The following is a 23,964-nucleotide window of genomic DNA, read 5'->3' as shown; positions in this document are numbered from 1 at the left end:
CGCAGACAGTACACACGTTGATCCTCTGAACGTGTGTGAAGACGGAGAAAGTAAAGAATACAGTTTATGTTTAAATGTTAGCACCCCCCGAAGAGGCACAAGCTCTTACGTTGAGTCTGGAGTTTCAATAAATTCTAAATCATCAGTAAAGTCTACGACCATATTTCGGAGGGATATGCTACATATTAACTTTCAATTGTATACATTTCAGTTCTTCAATAACATTACTTAATTAACACTTCACTTTCCGGACACAGTTCCATTATATTCACTGTCGATTGTTATTTTTTAATAGTCTTTCCGGAATTTGGCCGTGTAAATTGTCCTCTTGGCTTGCCGTACAGCCAATACGTGACGTCATTAGTACGCGTACTATGGCTATGATTCCTGTCTCCAACCGTTCTTATTATACATCCATGCTCCAACCTAGCAACTGTACTACATTTAACACATGTAGGCCTATCGGTACCAGCAAAGGAGGAAGGGAGGTGACCAAACATAAGACAGAGAGCAGGAAATAGCACCCGAGGGTGGGGAAGGAGCCATAGCTAGCTATCAAGCTAAAGTAGCTATCGTTAGCAAACCCGAAAGGAGTGTAAGCAACTGTGGAGTTAAAGTCGCTACGAGAAGGAGAGTTGTGAGTGCTTAAGCTGTAATAACGTGTGATTACAACGTCAGGTAGCTGCCGTGATCAAGCATTTTTAAAACGATCGATTTAGTTTAAGATAATATAAGATATCAGCAGCAGAGCATACACAACAGGATAGCCCGGAACTCACAACACGCTTACCGCAATAGTAAGTGAGGGTCCAGTAGGTGGCTGGATGCACCTTTAAAGTTATTTGCAATCCGCCAAGAAGAAGAAGAAGAAGAAGAAGAAGAAGAAGAGGTGAGTGGATTAAACATCTGCAGAGGTTTCATTAAGTGTATTTACACCTCTTAGCTTACGGTTAATCACGAATCAGAAGTTATCTTATTTAACACTAACAGCTGCAATCTTGAAAGAAAGAAACTCACAAAAAAACTTTAAAATGTGCGCCAAAAATAGTCTCAAATTATCTTTAAATAAAGACTAAAAGCCATCGGCTAACAGCTACAGTCTAAAAGCTATCTGCTAGCTTTATGAACGCAGCCCCAGGTGTGTGTGTGTGTGTGTGTGTGTGTGTGTGTTTTATTCTCCTTCAGGTGGAGGAAATACCTTAATAATTACTTTCTCTAACATTATTATATCGTTTAGTTTGAGTAAACGCTCCCTTTCTACCTTCAGCATATTGTTTTAGTACGGTAACTCTTTATTACCGTTAGCATACTGGTTTCTGTTAGGTAACTCCTTTATGTTACAGGATGAATCCTCAGTTGATTGACTTGTTGTTTCTAGTCTCCTCCTGACTGACTGAGTCCTGGAGCTGTGGGTTTCTCCTCTTCAGTGAAGCAGCTTTATTACTGTCTCCTATTGTCGCAGACAAAGTAGCATTACATGGAAATACTCAAGTAAAGTAAAAGTACCTCTAAATACTATAGTACTGAAGTACAGTACTTGAGTACATGTACTTAGTTACTTCTCACCTCTGCTATGAACCTACGAAGTAGCTGTGGATTCGTTTTGTTGTGTCTGTCGGTTGTATTGAGTTGTCTTGTTTTGTGTCAGCTCTAGTTTTGTTGATTTATTTCAGAGACCCAGCCGGAGAAGGAGCACTGAGAGCAGCATGGACGAGAACAAAGAGACCCCTGGAGCTCAGGTCAGTGTGCACTTCATCACAATATATTCCTAATTCCAGCGTTTCCGCCAGGCGGGCGTCTTGCCTTCATTTGATGCCCTTATTCAGCTCGGAACGCCCTGAACTCGAGCCAAGGGCATCCAAAAGAGTTTTTATCGCTTGAAATGATGAAAAGGAAAAAGGACGAGGACATCCCTCTGTTGGAGGGGCAAAGCAGTCTGGTGGGATTCTTTTCTCCTCCAGCAAAACGTGTTTCTGTGACGGAAAGTGTTCTGCCTTGGGGGTGCTGGAGCACGCGTGTGAACTGCGACCATATATATATATATACCATACCATAGTATATTTTGCGACCCATTCATTATTATTTTGTTTATATCCGTCCGCGAGCACGACGCCATCTGCGATCGATTTACTAGTGGACAATGATCCCTCGCTTGCTGTACCTGTTCGCTCTGCTATCGCGTGGAGGGTCTGCTAACAAGCGACCAACAGAAAGGTTCATGTTGTTGCACCTCACAAATGCCTAACACTGTTATAGGGATCGACCGATATGGCTTTTTCAAGGCCGATACCGATTATTAGTAATCAAGGAGACCGATAACCGATATTTGGAACCGATATACATTTGCAGTAAAATCAGATAATCTTGGTGTCAAAAGGTGGAATAACAAACTCCAACACAACTTCTTTGAAATGCATTTAAGCATATATTATGTTTAATGAACTTTTAAAACATCTTACAACTGGTTTCCTCTCTGTGCCCTTTTCTTTAGTGCAGCCATCTGCAATGAGTTAGAGAGAGACAGAGAGTTCAAAGTGGGGCTGCAGGCTGACATCAATCGATGTTTATTTATATAGCCCAATATCACAAATGTTACATTTGTCTCGGTGGTCTTCACAGTTTGTACAGAATATCAGTATGGCAATACGACACCCTCTGTCCTTAGACCCTCACATCGTACAAGGAAAAACTTCAGGAGAAAACCCACAGTTTTATTATTGTTAACATGCTTAACTAACAATAATGCTTAATTCATTATATCAAAACAATGCCTGTCTATCTAGCATAACATCCCAATAAGCTGCTAGCAACTGCAAAACACTAGTGCTAGCTAATGTTTTGCAAACTATTAAAAGTGAGGCTATTATAGTAGACCGTCAGTCTAGTAGCCTCACTTCTAATATTTTGCTAAACATTTGCTGGATACATGTTGGCTAGCTAATGAGCTTCTTATCAAACTTAAAAACTGCAAGGCTCCACTCGCAGCCCCCCCCCCCCTCCGCACCACAGTTACTCCGCTGCGAGACACTTCAGCTGAGGGGATTGGGATGTTTATTGAATTTCGGCTTTCAACAGACTTACCTTCGAAACACATGTATGGCTCTGCCGCTCAGCACTGCTGCTTGCTTCAGTCTGTGTCTGCGTTCTTTCGCACCTGCCTGTAATTTGAGAAGGTCCCGCCTCTCTGGCTGGCTCCCGCCCCGAAAATCTTCAGTGTTGATTGACACTTCAGTAATAGCCTATCAGATAGCGCTGTGGGCGGGACATTGCTCCTGGACACAGATGCCCCTTTCACACCAACGCCTGAAAAGTACCGGTTTCTCCTGTTCACACCGCAGAGGCGCCGCCTCTTAGCTCCAGATTCCAGTTCACTTCCAGCTCCAAAAAATTGTCGGTCTAGAGGCAAGAGCTTCGGAGCTAAGAGGCGGCATCGCTTACGTCGAGGGGTGCAGGAAACTAAACCCACCTCCCCTGAACATGGGTCGACTGAAGAGTCTCGTCATGCCTGCCTACAAGCAGTAGTGCTTATAAACATACTTTATAAAGTCAGGCAACCAGGCTTCTTGTGATTCTGTTCATTTGTACCTTACTTTGACCATCCGTTCACTGTTATTGATCATTGTGGAGAGACGCAGACGTTTTGTTTTGTATTATAGCCAGTAGCGTGGCGTGGGGAAAAAATTAGAGAAAGCCAATAATACGTCCTTTCTTTTGGGTCGGGGGTGTGGTGGTCAATGTGATAACGTAACCGGATGAGTGATTACAGCACCCGGTATCATTTTACACACATTTGTATCAGATGCAGGACTTACACACGCCTGTTATCTAACCGACAGGTCCGCACGCACTCCAGCCGAAACTCTATAAGCATTCATTCACTAACTAAATCAGGAGAGCTTTAACGTTTTACGTCCGATTCGCTCCTTTTTTCCTCGCTGTACACAGCTCCAGTTTGGGCATTGGCCTCTCATCTCCACCCTCCATAATTGCACTTGCTTCAGTTGCTTGCTACTTTCTAACGGCTGTGAGAGTGATGCAGTGACGCTATCTATCTTCTATCGATTAGATGTATGATTCGAAAATTATAAAAGTAGGGTAGACATGTGGATATTATCCGACTGAACACAACTTGCATTTATCTAACAGGTTCGTTTTCCACTGACCTTATTTCGAGCTATTTTCCTAAATCCTATGGAGGGAAACATGCGCAGCTTACTTCCGGATTTTAGGACGCGTCACTGCAACACTAAGTTGATTTGATTGGATTGTTAGGCAAGGGAAGCCAGCCGCCTCGGGCTTCCCTTGGCATGGCCCTGACCAATCACAGGTTGGCAGGGGCATCACGTGAGCCTCATCTGATTGGTCAATCCCTCCATTTGTTTTTACCAAGGGAAGCCAGATTCGGCTGGCCTCCTCTCGCAACAGTGAGTGCAATCTACTGTTTCACCATAACATCTAGAGGGGCGCTGTTTGTTTCACTCTTTGTAAAATACTCAATGAGAATGGGGGAGAGACGGGCCGGCAGCAACACACATCAAAGGAGAATTATCGAAACAAAACAAAGTGTTTTTATTTATTTATTTAAATTATAACTACAATCCGAAAAAACAGGGGAAGCCTGGCTTCCCTTGGCCTCCGGGAGAAAACGCCACTGATAATAGCAGCTATCGGATGGAATCAATACATGGGCTGCACAGGTTGTCGTGTCCGACTATCACAAGTAGAATCATAATAAAAATAGGCCGGTAAAATGTGCCTGGAGAAAACGGTTTATGCCACAATAGGATAGCAATAGCAAGTAGTCAGTTTAGCTTCGGTTGCTATGCTAACATCACCCATTTTATACCAGAGAAACTTTCATAACAACGTTGTGATGCCAAACAGCGTCAATTCAGACTGACACACATTCACTTAAGGGGAACTGGGGATATGTATCAGCTGCTTGTGTGACAGTCGGACAGTGAATACTTTAGAGCGGCCGCTGCAGTGTGAGCTAACCGGGAGCTAACGGCAGAAGAAACTCCCGTGCAAGAGCAGCCATCACTGCAGCGGTCGGTAAATGCAGCAGAAAGACATTAATAAACAATGAACCACGGCACTCTGGAAAAAAGCATAAGGTTGGAGAAGTCGTTATTTAATTTAATCTGGCTTCGTGTGATTAAAAGCAACACGATCATCGACCCGACGCAGTCCCCCATTGTTGTTGTTTTGAGCGCCTTAACGCCGTTGGGGAGCAAATCAGCGATGTAAACGGTGACGTCATGACGCAGCAGCGGCAGCACCAGTCGGGCTCTGGGTGGTGTGAACAAAGCGGGAGCAGAAAAGGGAGACCGGAGCTGAAACAGAAAAGCTCTAGCACGGAGCTAGAACGGGAAAAGCACTGGTGTGAAAGTCGCAAGAGTGGTGACTGCAGCCAGAGAAACGGCCGCATCAGAGCCAAAGTTTTATCGGCAATTTGATTTTTAAAAAAGGCCGATTCTGATAATCGGTCAAATGCGGGAGGGGGCGATTATCGGTCGACCCCTACACTGTTATCCCCAAATGAAAGATCACAACCTGTTTTGAAATATACAATATGAATTAGGGATGTCCCGATCTCGTTTTTTAGCTTCCGATCCGATTCCGATATTTTCATATAGGTTCCGATCCCGATATTTCCCGATACCGATTTCCGATATCACATTTTGTGTTGGCAAACAGCATTTCATTTCGTATACATTAAGAAATAGACAGGCACCCAAGCTGTGCTCAATAGCTGTTATTCTCAAGAGCATTTATTTTGCAATAATAATAAAAAAACAACTTTCCTATCCAACATAAAGTACCCTTTACAACTCAAAAGGTTACTCATTTAACAGCAGTAAATACAAGTAAGCTTCACTAAACTTTACTTCTTGGAAGTAAGTAACCATAACTTAAAAATATTTGCATTAATTGTACACATAAAGTAAACATAACATACACAAAGTTTTGGTTTCCACCCTTTTTTCAAGTAAACTGAACTTATTATTTTTCACAGTGTGGGTAATTAAGGGATCTCAGAGACATCTAATCACTAAACTTAAACATAAACATGTTTACAGTGTAATAGAGCTCCTTATTTCCTCCATCTTAATCTACTGCACTGACTTCTTCAAAGTGTAGTGCAGGTTTTTTGTAATGAAAACCAACACCTGCACCTTATCGGCTGTCAACCGGTTCCTTTTTTCATCAAGGACATTTGACACTGCACTAAACAGTCTCTCACTGTCCACCGATGTACAAGGTGCACAAAGAAACTTCATGGCTGTATCAGCCAGTGCGGGTCGCTGTGTAGCATGTGCCCGCCAGTAGTGTAGAGGATTCTCTGACCTTGGGATGGTTTGTTCAGCCAGGTAGGCCTCCACCTGAGTGACGACTGCTGACGTACTCACAGGCCTCGACTCCACCACATTCCCCTCCAAGATCTCGTCATATAGACTGACAAAGCTGCTGTTTGCTGTTAGCTGCTGGGTTGCCACAACCTCAGAGATATTCAGACCCTTTGAGATAATTAAGTCCAGAGTGTGCCCCTTATTGTGCGTGGGCTCCGTCACATGCTGAGTCAGTCCATAGTTATCAAGAAACCAAAACAGTTCTTTAGCCCCTCTGTCCTGGGGGTTGTCAACATGGATGTTAAAATCACCAACAATGACTAGACGGTCAAAGTCAAAACACACTATAGACAGCAGTTCAGTAAAGTCATCAAAAAAAGCTAAAATAAGCTAGTAAAGAGCACAGCTGAACTCCTGCAGCCCTGGGGGGCCCCTACATTGGTTGTGATGGCAGATGACAGGGTTTTGTTAACCTTCACAAGTTGCTCTCTGCTGGTGAGGAAAGCGGCATACCAGTAAATCAGGTATGGATTTACTTCCATTTTGGCCATTTTTGACACCAAGATGTCTGCTTGTATTGTGTTGAATGCTGCTGAGAAGTCTAGGAAGAGGGCTCTTGCATAGGTGTGAAGTGTATCTAAATGTTTAGTAATGACATGAACCAGAGTAGCAACAGTGCCATCCCCTTGCGTATAGGCAAATTGGTATGGATCAAGTATGTCTTGTCCGTCACAATAGGTTTAGCTGAAGAAGTCATTCCTGTCATGGTTCTCATGGTGTCCCGCACTTTTTTGGGGTCTTTGGCTTTAAAAGCATTTCCCAAAAGCTCTCTGTGTGCCAATTTTGATTCTCTCAATTTGACTTTCAGTTCTTTCTCTGTCTAAGTGCTCCATAGTCTTTGTTTTTGAAAGCTATTTTATAACTTTTTTTAATGTCCTTAGTCACATAGGATTTATTCGATAGATTTGTATTTCTTTAGCGGGACACAGAAGTTAATATAGTCTTTGGTAACAGTAGTTATTTCATCTAGTGAACCTTCCTGAAAAATGTCCCAATCTGTCCAATCAAAACAGGCTTTCAACTGTTCCCTACTTTCATTTGTCCATGTCCTTATTACTTTCTTTTCTGGTTGACTTCCCTTGAGTTTGGTCTTATACACTGGTATCATATTCACAACATTGTCCCAAATGCATAATTCCAGGTTTGTTGTTATTTATGTTTGAACAGTAAGTTTCAGTTTAAAAATAATGAACTCTGACATTTTGAATAATTAACTGTATTAAACGGTTAAAAACAAACCACAAACAGTACCACACACACTCAGATGGCCATATTTAGTGTGAATGCTGTATACAGCATTCCACTATAGTGCTTCAAAAAAACTTTATTCTTCCTCTTATTATTATTTCAGCCAATACTTTGGCTCTCCATAACTTCAGCTTATTTTCAGCTACAGAAACCATTCAAATATTAAACTATTCAGCCTGTTCAGGAATCGATGGGAAACCTTCAACTTTTTCAAAATATTTTATACTTTTTGAAATATTCAGCTTTTTAAACTCTTTTTTTAACATTGAAGTCAATGGGAAGAGCCTTCAAATCAGCCAATACTTTAGCTCTCCATAACTTCAGCTTACTTTCAGCTACAGAAACCATTCAAATATTAAACTATTCAGCCTGTTCAGGAATCGATGGGAAACCTTCAACTTTTTCAAAATATTTTATACTTTTTGAAATATTCAGCTTTTTAAACTATTTTTGTAACATTGAAGTCAATGGGAGATGCCTTCAAATCCACTTTCCTACACTTTGCGCCAAATGCATCTCCTTCCACATAATTTCAGCCAGACACTTCATTCCAACTTTCAAATGATCACAATACATTCAGCTATAAAACTTGTATAAAATATATTTGATATCTTTTCACTTTTTGAGATATTGAATTTAGTTTGGAGCTTGGAAGAGAGGCCTTTTCAGATTTTAACATTACAGTGGATGGAGCAGCTCATTAACTCTAGAGTGCTTTGATCTCAAAACAGAGTGCAGCGGTGCCTGAAATTCTCCCCCAAAAATGTTTTAAACTTGCCATAATTCCCAAACCCTACACTCCTCAGACATATTTTTTTATGGAAAACGTAGGAAAACCTCTCCTAGCTTGGAAAATAAGAAAAGATTAAGAAAAGATATTAAACAAAATGCCTCTTGAGGGCATGAAGAGAGAAAAAGTCCAGCTAGCTCCCAATTGATTGCCATGTTAAATTGTTCCGGAACTTTCTTCCCAGCAGGGAGAAGTACACTTTAGACAAACTGCTCCCATCTCCACATTTTACACCAAAATAAACAACATATTTCAGTTCATTGGGGTTCCCTGATGCTCACGGTCTGGTCATTTTTTTTTATAGGAGCCATAGTTTTTGAACAGGTGGCAAAATTGTCAGATATACTCCTCAATGCATTCTTATGGGACTCAGTGCTGCAGATGGTTGTCATGGTGTTGGTGTTGGCAGATTGGAGCCACACACACACACACACACACACACGTGAGTGACATCATCCAATCAGAGCAGACACCATGGAACCCTTTGATCTCTGGGTTTACACACACAGGTGTTTGTAAACATTCAATCACTACTACTTACATTTAATATCTTTATGTAACTCCTTCAGCCTAATTGCAGCTGCAGGAACCATTCAAATATCAAACCATTCAGCCTTTTCAACTCATGATGGGAAACTTTCAACTTTTTCAAAATATGTTATACTTTTTAAAATATTCAGCTTTTTAAAGACTCTCTCTCACATACATGCACCCTCTCTCTCTCTCCCTTTCTCTCTCTCTCTCTCTCTCTCTCTCTCTCTCTCTCTCTCTCTCTCTCAAACACAGACACACATTCTATCTCTCTATCTCTCTCACACACATACACAGACACACTCTCTCTCTATCTCTCTCACACACAGACACACACTCTCTCTTTCACACAGACACAGACTCTCTCTCTCTCTCTCTCTCACACACACACAGACACACGCACTCTCTCTCACACACATACACACACAGACACACACTCTCTCTTTCACACGGACACAGACACACTCTCTCTCACACACAGACACACGCACTCTCTCTCACACACATACACACACACACACATATACTAACACACTCTCTCTCTCTCACACACAGACACACGCACTCTCTCTCACACACAGACACACACTCTCTTTCACACAGACACAGACACACACTCTCTCTCCCTCTCTCTCTCTCACACACAGACACACACACTCTCTCTCACACACTATATCTCACTCTCACACATACACACATACACACACACACACACACACACACACACACACACTCTCTCTCACACACAGACACACTCTCTCTCTCACACACAGACACACACACTCTCTCTCTCTCTCTACCACACACACTGAACAGCTATCTACCACACACACTGAATTTATCTCGCTCTCTCTCTCTCTGCATTTGGTAAATGGTCTTAAGTCGTCATCATGTTAAACTTTGATCTCTGGGTTTACACCACACACAGGTGTTTGTACACATTCATTCACTACTACTTACAACTAATATCTAACTCCTTCAGCCTAATTTCAGCTATAAACCATTCAACTATTACATTATTCAGCTATTTCAGGACATTGGGGCTATACACGTAGTTGTTTACACCTTTTTTTTAAACCTTTTCTTTTAAATATTAAGCTTTTTCTGCATTGTTTTAGCTAAAAGCAGCTACTATTCAGCTAATAACATATTCAGCTTTTTCTGCATTTTCAGCTAAATTCAGCCATAAATGTTCACAGTTTCCAGCATTCGCACGCATTTTCTGCAAGAAATGCATTTTCTAGTATCTATAATGGCTCATGTCAAACAAAAAGGTTTTATCAAGCTGTAAAACTAAAAAGAATGTCTTACATCATAAATAATAAGAACATGTTTCAAGAGCGCATAGTCGTTGAAAAACATATGCCAAAAGCTTCCGTTATTTATTTTGGTCTCTCGGCTCTCATGTCTATTGGCTTCTTAAAAACAGTGGGGATCCGCTGTTGAACTGCTGTTGTCTTTTGCCGGGCTCCGGTGATTGGCAAATCTGGGTGATGCCTTCTGATATGATTTAGCATGTTTGGCGTGTGTTACCATTAGCATACCGCACAGCTATCGAACAACGCCGACACACCGTCCTCGTCCGATTTATTGTAGTCCACAGGGAACCCGAAATATTCCCACACAGTTGATTTAAAAGAAGCAGGTTGGTTCTAGCTCCTGTGTGTTATCTGAAATCGCCATACTAACTTTTCTTCTTCTTGTATTTTGTTGTTGTGTTTCTTCTTGTTCTTCATTTGTTGTTTAAGGGCGGCTGGCAAACAGATTTTAGGCGCAATACCGCCCCCTGGATTATATATAGTGTAGTGGATACTGCCCTGAGTGACAGACTTTTTTCCCACTCGAAAAAAAAAAAAGGCGTATTCGTCGTGTGACTGCGTGTGACGTCCGAACCGTGACGGGACGAATACGGATACCGTTACACCCCTAATTGTGATCCCTAACATACTGCTGGAACCCAGGTAACAGTCTCCAGGCAACATTGCTTCATGTCCCCGAGCACTATTGCCGGTGCATCGGGGTGGCTGAGTTGCAGCTCGTGAACACAGTGGCCTCTGCCGCTGGGAGGCACGTAAACAACAAACAGTAAAATACACCCGAATTCTCTAGGCAGATAAAAGGGTCTTAACGTCATGCCGAGAATGTGTGTGTGTGTGTGCAGGTGCAGCCTGTGGTCGCTCGTTAGCTGTTCTAATGACGGTGAAGGCACAGCTCTTTGTAGCTGGTGCTGCTCTTCTCAGATTCTGCTGAGTTACACTGCCTCCGGGTGCTGCAGAGATTTCATGAAGTGAAGGGGGGTTCTTCTTCTATAAAACAGCTGTGGGCAGCAGATACTGTGAGTCACAGACATGAATACATAGGTCAAGGCAGACTGGTTCACAGACTCTCCTGTTTTGCCGATCCGGTGCTTGACCAAATAACTCTACACCCTTGGCCGAAATGTCCCTAAAATGAATTCCGAGTTTGAAATATATCTAAAATAATGTATGTATTTCCCCACATAAACATAACAGTCTGCAATGAAACGGCTGTCTCCTGTGCGCTCCACTTCCTACTTTCTCCTGCGAACGAGATTTTCTCTCTTTTCTTTTTCTTTCATTGCCCTCTAGGGGCTTCGTACAATACAAATGCAAATATTTTATTTTTAAAAGTAAAGTCCTTTCCAGTCATCTGTCTCAAGCCTAAGTCAAGTCTCAAGTCATGAATACCAAGTCAAAGTCAAGTCGAGTCTTTTATAAATGTTAATCAAGCAAGTCTCAAGTCAAAAAATATGCTATGCGAGTCAAGTCACGTGACTCGCGTCCCCCACCTCTGGTATATACTTTGGTTAGAATATTGCTGTATTACTGTATCAAATATAATACAAATATAATAAACACAAACAGTTGATAAGTAGTATTTTGTTAACTCAAGGTTTATATTAAGTGAGTTTTTATTGTGTTAACTTGTGTATTTATGCTTTTTAGATTGACTTTCTCTCTTTCTCTGTCCGTCTGTTCTAGAAACTGAAAGGAAGAAAGAGACTTCACGGCTGTCAGCAATGTGACAAATCTTTTTCAACATCTGGAGATTTAAAGATCCACCTGCGTATTCACACAGGAGAAAAACCGTACAGCTGTGAACAGTGTGGGAAAGCTTTCACTCAATCAGGTGCTCTCAAATTACATCAACGTATTCATACTGGAGAAAAACCTTACAGGTGTGAAGTGTGTGGGATAACTTTCACTACATCAGGTAATCTCAAATCACATCGATTTATTCATACTGGAGAAAAACCTTACAGCTGTGAAGAGTGTGGGAAAGCTTTCGCTCAATCAGGTGCTCTCAAATCACATCAACGGCTTCACACAGGAGAAAAACCGTACAGCTGTGAAGAGTGTGGGATAACTTTCACTCAATCAAGTCATCTCAAATCACATCAACTTATTCATACTGGAGAAAAACCTTACAGCTGTGAAGAGTGTGGGAAAACTTTCACTCAATCAGGTGCTCTCAAATTACATCAACTTATTCATACTGGAGAAAAACCTTACAGCTGTGAAGAGTGTGGGATAACTTTCACTCAATCAGGTGCTCTCAAATTACATCAACGTATTCATACTGGAGAAAAACCTTACAGGTGTGAAGAGTGTGGGACAACCTTCACTACATCAGGTAATCTCAAATCACATCGATTTATTCATACTGGAGAAAAACCTTACAGCTGTGAAGAGTGTGGGAAAACTTTCACTCAATCAGGTGCTCTCAAATTACATCAACGTATTCACACTGGAGAAAAACCTTACAGCTGTGAAGAGTGTGCGACAACTTTCACTACATCGGGTGCTCTCAAATCACATCACCGTATTCACACTGGAGAAAAACCGTACTGGTGTGAAGAGTGTGGGACAACTTTCACTACATCAGGTGCTCTCAAATCACATCACCGTATTCATACTGGAGAAAAACCTCACAGCTGTGAAGAGTGTGGGAAAACTTTCACTACATCAGGTGCTCTAGAATCACATCACCGTATTCACACTGGAGAAAAACCGTACTGGTGTGAAGAGTGTGGGAAAATGTTCACTCAATCAGGTGCTCTGAAATCACATCTTCATGTTCACACAGGAGAAAAACCATAGTGGTTTTAAGAGTGTAGGGCCCTGATTTAAGCTTATTTAGTTTTTTCACATTTTACAATAAACAACTCCCATTTATTGGCCATGCATTGGGTGATCCTTTTTTCCATTACTGATCCCATCCCAACAGCGCCATCTGTTGACGTAACATCAGAATTGACAGGCATAATGTTCCCTGTTCCTTTAAGTTTCGTTTGCTGGCTGTCCGTCTGCTGACAGGGCGCTGATTCAAACAGCTGACATTATTGCAGCATTAAATCCAAGCCATTGTCCAATACAGTTTATGTATCCAATATACAATCCAGTTTTAGTGCTGCACATACCCGGCCGCTTTCCCAGCCTTGGTTCTCGGCATCTCCTTTCGCCATCTTGATGAGCACAGGTGGTGACAATCTCCAGCTGATTGTGGCGTGTTGTCCAGCTGATCCGGGATGATGGTGTCGGTTGTGAAGTAATCCAATTGTTTGTCCAGTGAAAACGATCCTTAATCCATATATTAAGCGATATATTTCTTATATTGTTCAGTTTCACTCATAGAGTACGATTCTATTTAATGGAAATGGAAATGTTCCTGTGTCCTATATCTTTTTGCCATTACTTCACAGGAGGGTTTAGAGTGATCCTGACTTAGACACAAACATATGAAGTTCCGATGTTTTGCTGCAGTTTTAGGATGATGTTTTATTGCTTTACATACCAAGGTTAAAGTACACTGTGTCAATAGTTGTAGTATGAGCATCTGCCGGGGCTGTCTGGGCTGGCCGTCTGGTAGAATCGGTATGCTCTTCCTCCTGTGTCCTCTTCCTCTCCTGTCACCTATGACCCCTTTTATACACCCTGTGCAGCTAAACCCCGCCACCAAGTGTTCAAAATAATGTTGCACTACTACTGATTTTGCCTCCTTTTTCACTGACAAAATTCAGAAAATCAGACAAGCAGTCAGTGCCTCTACATCAGGAACAGCAAATGGGTTGTCTCTGTGTCCACCTAATAACAATTCAAGCACCATGACACAATTCCATCAGATTAATGATAAAAACCTAGAGGACATTATACAACTTCTGAAACACTCCTCCTGCTGCCTTGATATTATTCCAACAGGATTTTTCAAAGATGTTTTGCCTTGCATGGCCTCAGATCTACTTCATATAGTAAACAAATCTCTTCACTCAGTTATTTTTCCACAGGCCCTGAAAACTGCAGTCATTAAACCGCTCTTAAAAAAGAATAATCTAGATGCTTCAGTAATGAACAATTACAGGCCCATATCAAACCTCCGATTTCTAGATAAAATCATTGAAAAAGTTGTTTTTCAACAGTTGAGTAATTTCTTGCATTTAAATAACTGTTTCGATGTGTTCCAGTCAGGCTTTCGTCCAAACCACAGCACTGAGACTGCTCTTGTAAAGGTCTTTAATGACATTCACTTAAACACGGACAGAAACAACTTTGTTTCTATAGGTACATACACATCTGAGTTGACAAATATGACATGTGGGGTTCCTCAAGGCTCCATCTTGGGGCCTCTTCTCTTTAACATCTACATGCTACCACTGGCTCAGATAATGAAAAACAACAAAATAAGTTACCATAGCTATGCAGATGACACACAAATCTACGTAACAATTTCACCAGAAGACTATGCTCCAATTCAAACACTGAGTAAATGCATTGAACAAATCAATGACTGGATGTGTCAGTACTTTCTCCAATTAAACAAAGACAAAAAGTGAGGTAATGGTTTTTGGAGCAAAGTCGGAACGTATAAAAGTGAGCGCTGAGCTTCTGTCTGCAATGTTCAAACCAACAGATAAAGCCAGAAATCTAGGTGTAGTCATGGACTCTCACCTGAGTTTCAACAGTCACATTAAAACAGTTACTAAATCAGCCTACTATCACCTAAAGAATATATCTAGGATTAAAAGACTAATGTCACAGCAGGATTTGGAAAAACTTGTCCATGCTTTTATCTTCAGTAGACTCGACTACTGCAATGGTGTCTTCACAGGTCTCACAAAAAAATCTATTCGGAAGCTGCAGCTGATTCAGAACGCCGCTGCTCGAGTCCTCAATGACACTAAGAAAGTGGATCACATCACTCCTGTTCTGAAGTCTTTACACTGGCTTCCTGTTTGTCAAAGACTCGATTTCAAAAATACTGCTGCTGGTTTATAAAGCACTGAATGGTTTAGACCCATTCTAAGGGGTCGTCACATACATTTCTGACCTCCTGCTAAATTATGAACCATCTAGATCTCTCAGGTCTTCAGGGACTGGTCAGCTTTCTGTCCCCAGAGTCAGAACTAAACATGGTAAAGCAGCATTCAGTTATTATGCTCCAAATATCTGGAACAAACTCCCAGAAACCTGCAATTCCGCTGCAACTCTGACTACTTTTAAATCCAGGCTGAAGACTTTTCTTTTTGTCGCTGCTTTTAATTGAACTATTCATATCTTAGACTGCACTGTAACTTTTATCCATGTATTTTTTCTTTTTTAAATTTAAATGTAATTAATTTCTCCATGACATTTATGAGAGGGACTGCTAGAAAGTAGGATATTTGGGATATCCATCGTAGCCAGGGTTTAGGATCAGTTTTTGGGTGATTTGTACTGGGGAACAAGTACCACATCACCGACGGGTGAAAAATAGTGTTTTGGTAACACTTAAATACTTTGTTATGGAACGCAAAGCAGAGTAGGGGGCTAGTACACCCTCCTGACGGTCCGATTGTGGATGTCATGCGAGCATAAAATGGTGAAAACAATCAGTCTAAATTAACAATCGGGACGGAAATGTTCGGAGGGAGGTTCTGTGAATAAATAAAAAATCAAGAACTGAAATAATTTAACTATTCATATCTTAGACTGCACTGTAACTTTTATCTTTTAATGTCTGATTTGAAATGCCATTTTCTTAATGTCTTTCATTTTTTGTTTTTCTTTTAATGTTTCTTTTATGTTTTACTGTTTTTAAATGTCTTTATCTGAATGTCTTTCATTTTTGTAAAGCACCTTGAATTGCCTAGTGCTGAAAGGTGCTATATAAATAAACTTGCCTTGCACTATACATATAAATAAGGTAAACTGAGACACCAACAACACCCATAAAATGGCTCCTACAAATAGTGTGGGAAAACTTTTTCTTAAAGTATTCACCTTAAAGTCCGTGAGCGAGTTTCACTGTTCATTAATCTGCTTCATGAATCTAGAACATATTTACGATGTTTTCAGTTTGATTCTATTCTCTTGTTGAAATGATCAGACTACCAAAAATAAAATGGCCTTTGAAATTGACTTGCAACCCTGCATACTTGTTGTGTTTTGCAGCATATTATAAAAATGTCATTCCCTTATTTTAAAATACTACAGGTTGTGTAGTGATGTATTTGAGGTGTGCTGTCCACATCGCAGACCTGAAGTTGTGCAGTCATTTCTCAAAGATGGTGTGGCATATAGGGAGGTGCAATCTCCTGATGATATAGACTGTATTATAGTGGAAATATGCAACCCTAGAAAACAAGATAACATTAGGATAATCAATTTATACAACCCATGTCCAAATCTAACCACTGATATATTTAAAGAAATAGCAGGCAATAAACATAGGAAGGAAGTTTGGTGTGGTGATTTCAATGCACACAACAGTCTATGGGGCAGCAACCATACAGACAGTAACGGAAATATAGTGGAAGAAATGCTGGAGGAAAGAACACTAGTATGCCTTAATGATGGACATGGCACAAGAGTAGATGTTCACAGGGGGAAAGTCTCATGCCTGGATCTGACATTAGTGTCAAACTGTTTGGTTCATACATGAGAATGGTTTGTTTTGAATAACTCCACTGTAGGAAGTGACCATTATCCAGTGCTTACTAAAATGAATAATAATGTGTATATATACAGGAAGGAGGTGTAATAACCAGGTGGTGCTTTGCTAAAGCTGATTGGGGGAAATGTAGGATATGGTGTGAGGAGTCGGTACACCTGCTAACATCAGAGGGAAGCACAGAGGTCATTACAAGCCAAATAACGCAACATATACTAAATGCAGCAGAAAACAGTATACCCAAAACAACAACCAAGGGTAGGAAGAAAGTGGTGCCATGGTGGAATGAGGAATGCAGCAGGGCTATTAAAGAGCAAAATAATGCATTGAGAGAATTAAAGAAAAACATGACACAAATTAATGTTATAGAGTATCAAAGAAAAGGGCAGCTGCTCGAAGGACAATCAAATATACACAAAAGAGAACATGGAGAGAATTGTGTTCTACCATTGGCAGAGGAGTAACATTAGGTGATGTCTGGTCCATGTTTAAGCGGATGAAAAGGTGTATGACTCTATGTGGAGGGATGGGTTACTGATTAAATTGAGTAGAATGGGTATTGGAGGGAGAATGTACAATTGGGTAGGGCCTTTTTAACAGACAGGACATTTAGAGTAAAGGTTAGAGCAGATATTTCCAATTATTTTGAAATAGAAAATGGTATTCCCCAAGGGAGTGCAGTCAGTCCAATATTATCAGATTAAAAATGCCAGAAAGCAAGTCATGCATGCTACATGATATTTACAAATAAACGCAAGATTGATGGCCAACAGCTAACACTATATGTGATCGTCCAATGACAAAGGTGAATGGGGGAGTCTCTTTGTCGTCAACAAATTAAGATACAAGGTCAATGGAAAGGGAATAATTACACAAAGGAACCAGCAGTAAAGAGGAACGGAAAAGCAAGATTTATAATGTTTATGTTAACTTTGAACAGATGTAATGCTTATCATCCTGTGTCCCGTGTGTGAAATGAGTGTTTAGCGCTTGTCAGGGTAAAAAAAATTCCAGGGCGTTTCACCTAACGCAAGAGAACTTACAAGAAACGGGAGGATGCTTTTATAAGATAGCACTTCTTTGTTTATCGGCTCGCTGTTGCTCCACACACACACACACACCACAAAAGCTATAAAAACGGATACATTCACACATTTGCAAAGAGCTTTATGTAGCTGTGGTTGAAGACTGTCACTATAAGAAACATGGAGAGGAGAGAGTATGCCAAATCACCAGCTAATGAAAGAACAAATAGACGGCACAAAGAGATCCAGGTCAGAATACTTCAAGTAAGTTTAAGTTTTTTTTAAAACATTTTTTATCTATGACCCTTTTACATTTGTACTTTAGATGGCAGCTTGTAACTGTTTTTCCATGTGAATAATTGATTTGGGTTTCGCAAGCTTCCTTAACCCTTAGATGCATAAGTGGGTCTTTTTTGACCCGGTGAGGTGAGGTGTCTTTGTAATTACTTTTTTTTATCATTTCATATTCCAGCTATTCCTCAAAAAAAATGTTTTGGATATCATGCCATTCATTACATTACATTACATTACATTGCATTTAGCTGACGGTTTCATCCAAAGCGACTTACAATAAGTGCGTTCGACCAACAAAATACAAGCTTGAAGAAAACAGAATCATACAAGTACATCAGGTTTCATAGAGCAAAAACATTTCAAGTGCTACTCAACTGGCTTTAGATAAGCCAGTCCTTTATTAGTATATAAGTGCTTTGTTAGTAATTATATCGCTCGAAGTGGAGTCGAAAGAGATGAGTTTTCAGTCTGTGCCGGAAGGTGTGTAAGCTTTCTGCTGTCCTGATATCAATGGGGATCTCATTCCACCATTTTGGAGCCAGGATAGCAAACCCACGTGTTTCTGCTGATGGGAACTTGGGTCCCCCTCGCAGTGAGGGTGCAGCGACCTGTTTGGCCGATGCAGAGCGGAGTGCACGTGCTGGGGTGTACGGTTTAACCATATCCTGGATGTAGGAAGGGCCAGATCCATTCGCAGCATGGCACGCAAGTACCATTGTCTTGAAGTGGATTCTAGCAGTGACCGGAAGCCAGTGGAGGGAGCGGAGGAGCGGCGTGGTGTGGGAGAATTTAGGAAGGTTGAAGACCAGACGAGCCGCTGCATTCTGGATGAGCTGCAGAGGTCGGATGGCACATGCAGGTAGACCAGCCAGGAGGGAGTTGCAGTAGTCTAGGCGTGAGGTGACGAGAGCCTGTACCAGAACCTGCGTCGCTTTCTGGGTCAGTTGGGGACGTATCCTCCTGATGTTGTAAAGCGTGTATCTGCAGCAGCGGGTTGTAGCAGCTATGTTTGCAGTGAAGGACAGGTTGTTATCTAGGATCACACCCAGATTCCTTGCAGTCTGAGTTGGGGAAACAACAGATGTGCCGATGTTGATTGTTATTCAACATTTTAATTTAAATTGTGTACATTTTAAGAAATTGTAGTTTTTGTATTACTATCCCAAGCTTCAATAAGTGGGTCAAAAATGACCCGCATGCATTTTCTATGGAATCCTATGGGAACGTTTGATTATTATCACCTGTGGCTGTCAGGAATACATTCACTGTAGACCACACAGACTACATCACAAGTGACACCTCTCAGGAAGATTATTTTACACCGCAAGATCTGATACCTGTCAGTATAATAATAAGAATACATTATAGGACTTTTCAAGGACTCAAAATCGCACAATATAAGGGAAGGTTAGGGTTATAGGACTATCAAACTTGATCAACCGGCATGGATTGTTGGGGGGGGGCTATGAGTTGTCGGAGTTGAGAGGCCTGTTAATTTGTTCCGGCAAATTACTCAGACCTACTAATTGACCTAACAGAAGCTATTGAGTCCCTGTAAGTGTACTGCTTGGCTCAGATCCACCAACGTCAGCAAGATCTCACCTCTACTAACTCCTGAAGAACCAGGTTCAATTAACTGCTGTTTCAATTCAGACGACCCGCTAAATCTGTTTAAGCGATCCCAGGCATATACAAATTAAGAATATGTGAAGAGAAAAATAATAATTAAATAAAAACAATGATAAAATAATATAAAGGTTGTTTTTGCCATTTCCTCTTTGATTTTGAGGTATTCCCCATTCAAGGTCTAATGAACCCTATGCTAATAGACAGAGTTTTGTCTTGCTTCTTTCTTTGCATAATGCACTAAGGATTCTAACAGTTCTATACTAAATCCTTTGCAATTGAGATATTGCTTGTTAATACAATTTAAAATCCCTCTTTTGCTCTATAAAATATCCCTTGGTACACAATTTATCAAGACAAATTCTAAATACTTGCGGGAAGATCCCACTAAAAGCCCTCCTCTCCTGTGTAAGAATTCATGTAAACTGCCACGGTGTGTGCGCAAAACATGTGATGTGAGACTGATAGCATCATTAGTGGATTGGGTAGGCTGCAGCCATATTCCTATCTGGATTCTAAACTCAGTTGGCTGGTGAACAGGCCCTCTTTTCTGGAGTGAAACTACGTTTCCAGAGATTGAGGACACTACATCCAAACCTTATAATTTAGCTTTAAGGTCACCTTTTTCTGGACTTCGCCCCTTTCTTGTCACCCATACACGATACAGACACTGTATTCCATGTTGCTCTGGTCAGAGGATATACATGTTTATGACTTCCTCCATTATCACAAATGAAAAGGAAATACTTGTTCCCACTGGGAGTGCGGGTCGGAAAAGGACCTGCTATGTCAGCACTAAAACTGATTAGTGGCACATCCTCTGTTATCTAAGATGTTCCGGATTAACCTTCTTGAACCCATCTACCTCAGCACATTGAAGACATGTCAGCCGTGTGTGTTGTAAGTGCATTTTCAGTTTTGGTATGAGGATTTTATTGTTGAGACAATATGTTCTCATACGAACTAGGCCCACATGGCCCAAACTGCTGTGTAATTCAAGTACAACCTGCAAAGCTTCTACAGGAGGCACATGAATGCTTCCACCCTTTTCCATACACTAGGAAATATGGCAGTCATGTGGTAAACTCATCCCCTGCTTTGAGCAAGTGCATCAACTTCTCTGTTACCTTGATAGTCAACATCTATCTTATTCGTATGGCTATGAACATGATTCCACTCTATGTACATGCCTGCTCTTAACTCTGCAATAAGACTCCATTGTCCAGCTAGCGGGGAACGTTCTCACAACTTTGGCTAACGTTACCTACAGGTTCTAATAATGTTTTAAAGAAACGTTTTAATCTAATGTTCAAATAACCTTTTTAGGATGTTTATTATTTCAAATAATGTTCCTATAAGGTTTAAGGTTAACTAAGACATAACGTTTTAACTGCAACATTCAGAGGATGTTTTGAGGATGTTATTAAGGCCTGAGATGACAGAAAGGTTTTTTTATAAAATGTTCCTTTAATGTGAAATGTTAACAAAGGTGGAACGTTTTGCCTGCAACATTCTAAGGATGTGTTTAGGATGTTGTTGGTGTAACACATTAAAGATGTTCTTTATAAAACGTTCCCTCAATGTTACATGATAGCAAATGAAGAACATTCTCCAAGAAGCACGTTGAAAGAATTAGTAGGGCATAATGTTCTAATAATGTTATCAAAAACATTTGAAGGTTATCTTCAAATATTTTAAGAGTGTTTTTAGAGAATGTTATCCTACCTTTCAGAAGAACATTCTGGGAGCCAAAAGACAACTTCCCGCTGAAAACATTCCTAGAACCGTGAATGGTAACATTCTCAGAATGCTTTTAGAACCAAACATGTCTATCTGGGTAAGAGAGTGCTTATGGGAATCCCACGATACTTCCTGCCCTGTGTTCTGCGTCTGAATGTGACTATGGTTTTTCCATCAGAAGTAGCAGCCTCTATTAATGCCTTCATTCCTGTGTTTAGGGCTTTGATACATTTTTGTTCATCAATCTGATCTCTTTTTGCATAACTTCTCTCGCTTGCCATTAGATGCATGAATGAGGAGTATACAATTCCCATTTCTGGTCCAGGATCAGCATCTTCTACTTCTCCTTCTTTTAAGAGTCCTTGGCCTAATGCAGCGTTTCTCAAAGTGTGGGGCGCACAGATGTGATAGATGGGTCGGTCGCGACTGGACGCGATGAACGGGAGATTTTTTATTTTTTTTTTAATTTTAAATAAATGTTTGGACCTTAGGCCGGAATTGAACATGGGTCCTCGCGGGCGGTAGTGGATTATTACAGCCGGAGACTCGCAACGGCGGTGGACTTTCATAGCACCGCTGCACCGGACCTGCCGGAGCCGCCAGAGCCTCGCAACGGCGGGTGTTTGCGGCGGCGGATGCGGTACCGGAGCAGCGGCGTTGTGAAAGTCCACGGCCCACCTAAGGTAAGCATATAATAATGTTAAAATGTGCTAAATATATACACTGCAAAAAAACTGAAAAAGAGGAGTGAAAGTAGCTCACGAATTGTTTAATTTTTTTGAAAGTAGCTCTCATCCTAAAAAAGGTTGGAGACCCCTGTTATAGAATGATACATTTGACCATTTTAAGCTTGGTCTACCATTTTATTGGAGCGGCGAGGAACAGGTGGGGCTTGAAAAGGCCCACCTGTTCAAAATGGGGAATGACGGAAAAAGTTTGAGAACCACTGGCCTAATGCATCCAGATTTCCCTGTCCTGATAATTGAGCAGCAGTCTCTGCTTGATTTATTGTATCCATTATATTTGCCCTGACTCGTCTACAATGTGCCTGTCTAAATCTCATTGAGACACAAGGTCTCATTTTCAAGAGAGACCTGTTCAGTGGTAACATTACCACACAAAGATACAGACAGACAGGACACCAAACACAGAGTTAACACTAAAATACAACATAGTAAAAAAAAAAATAGTCATTGAAATCCATATACAGTAGTCAGATATAGCAGGTGCAAACACCCACAGATGATTTCTCCAGCTTCTTTCAAATTAGTTTAAAATCCGTGATGGGTATCAAACTGGTCGGCTGAAGTTCCTGCTGAAGGGTGTTCCAGGTCGAGGGGGCAGAGTATGATATGGCATTTTTCCCAAGCACCGTGCGTACTGAGGGGACGGACAGAGTGATGTAATTTTGAGATCGCAGTCTATAGCTGTACTGTTTGTGTGATATGTAAGTGGATATGTAGAGGGGCAGCAGTCCAAGCATAGCGGTATAGATGAGTTTGTACCAGTGCAGTGATCTGCGCATTGATAATGATGTCCAGTTGACTAAAGAGTACAGCGTGCAATGGTGTGTGAGGGGTTTACAGTTGGTTATGAACCCCAGAGCCCCATGGTAAACAGCGTCCAGCAGATGAAGGGAGTGAGCTGAGGCGTTCATGTACACAACATCCCCGTAGTCCAAGAGCGGCAGCTACAAGCCGTTTCCTCGCACTTGTGGAGAAGCAGGCCTCGTTTCAATTTCCTTAAGAGATTGTCAATATGTGGTTTGAAGCAGAGATTTTCATACTTAGGCAAGTATCTGTAGGTGTTAACAGCTTCAATGGGGTTATGCTGTGCAGACATGATGCAGGGAAGAACAGTTGGTAACCTTTTCTTATTGGAAAACAACATGACTTTTGTTTAATCTGAATTTAACACCAACCTAAGGTGGAACAGATGTGACTGAAAAGTGTCAAAAGCAGACTGCAGATGTGCAAATGCAAGGGCAACAGTGCTAGCACAACAGTATCATCTGCATATAGATGTACAGAGGCATCAATACTTTGACCCACATCATTTAGGCCTATATGAGATAACTTCATGGTCCACGTATCAAATGCCTGGGATAAGTCTATAAAAAGGGCAGCACAGTAGCTCTTTGCGTCCAAGCCTTCAACAATGTCATTCACTACTTTCACAGCAGCGTTACTGTGCTGTGCTGCTTCCTAAAGCCTGACTGGTGAGGAGATATAATGTTGTTCAAGCTTAAAAATTCTTTGATTTGATCATTCACCATTCAAGTACTTTAGCTAAAATAGAGAGCTTGGAAATTGGTCTGTAATTATTCATCACCTCGGGATCACCACCTTTC

At 41.1% G+C, this 23,964-nt stretch overlaps 1 protein-coding gene across 1 annotated transcript; it reads left to right on the top strand.

Annotated features, from left to right (window-relative positions):
- The first annotated feature begins 373 nt into the window (after positions 1–373).
- Positions 374–16,380, top strand: LOC117460943 (zinc finger protein 85-like). The gene is made up of 3 exons (XM_034102582.2): positions 374–889; positions 1,674–1,739; positions 11,985–16,380. The coding sequence occupies exons 2-3, from the start codon at positions 1,707–1,709 to the stop codon at positions 13,101–13,103; spliced, it is 1,152 nt and encodes a 383-aa protein (XP_033958473.2). The 5' UTR covers positions 374–889; positions 1,674–1,706; the 3' UTR covers positions 13,104–16,380.
- The last annotated feature ends 7,584 nt before the right edge of the window (positions 16,381–23,964 follow it).

This window comes from Pseudochaenichthys georgianus, chromosome 16, assembly GCF_902827115.2.
Source record: "Pseudochaenichthys georgianus chromosome 16, fPseGeo1.2, whole genome shotgun sequence".
Lineage (NCBI taxonomy): Eukaryota > Metazoa > Chordata > Actinopteri > Perciformes > Channichthyidae > Pseudochaenichthys > Pseudochaenichthys georgianus.
This window is presented reverse-complemented; position numbering and strand designations above follow the sequence as displayed.

What these genes read in the sequence shown, in the direction of transcription:
- LOC117460943 (XM_034102582.2), top strand. Translation starts at nt 1,707, where the DNA reads ATGGACGAGAACAAAGAGACCCCTGGAGCTCAG. An exon ending in AAGAGACCCCTGGAGCTCAG is followed by an intron (nt 1,740 to 11,984) that starts GTCAGTGTGCAC and finishes CGTCTGTTCTAG; the next exon opens with AAACTGAAAGGAAGAAAGAG.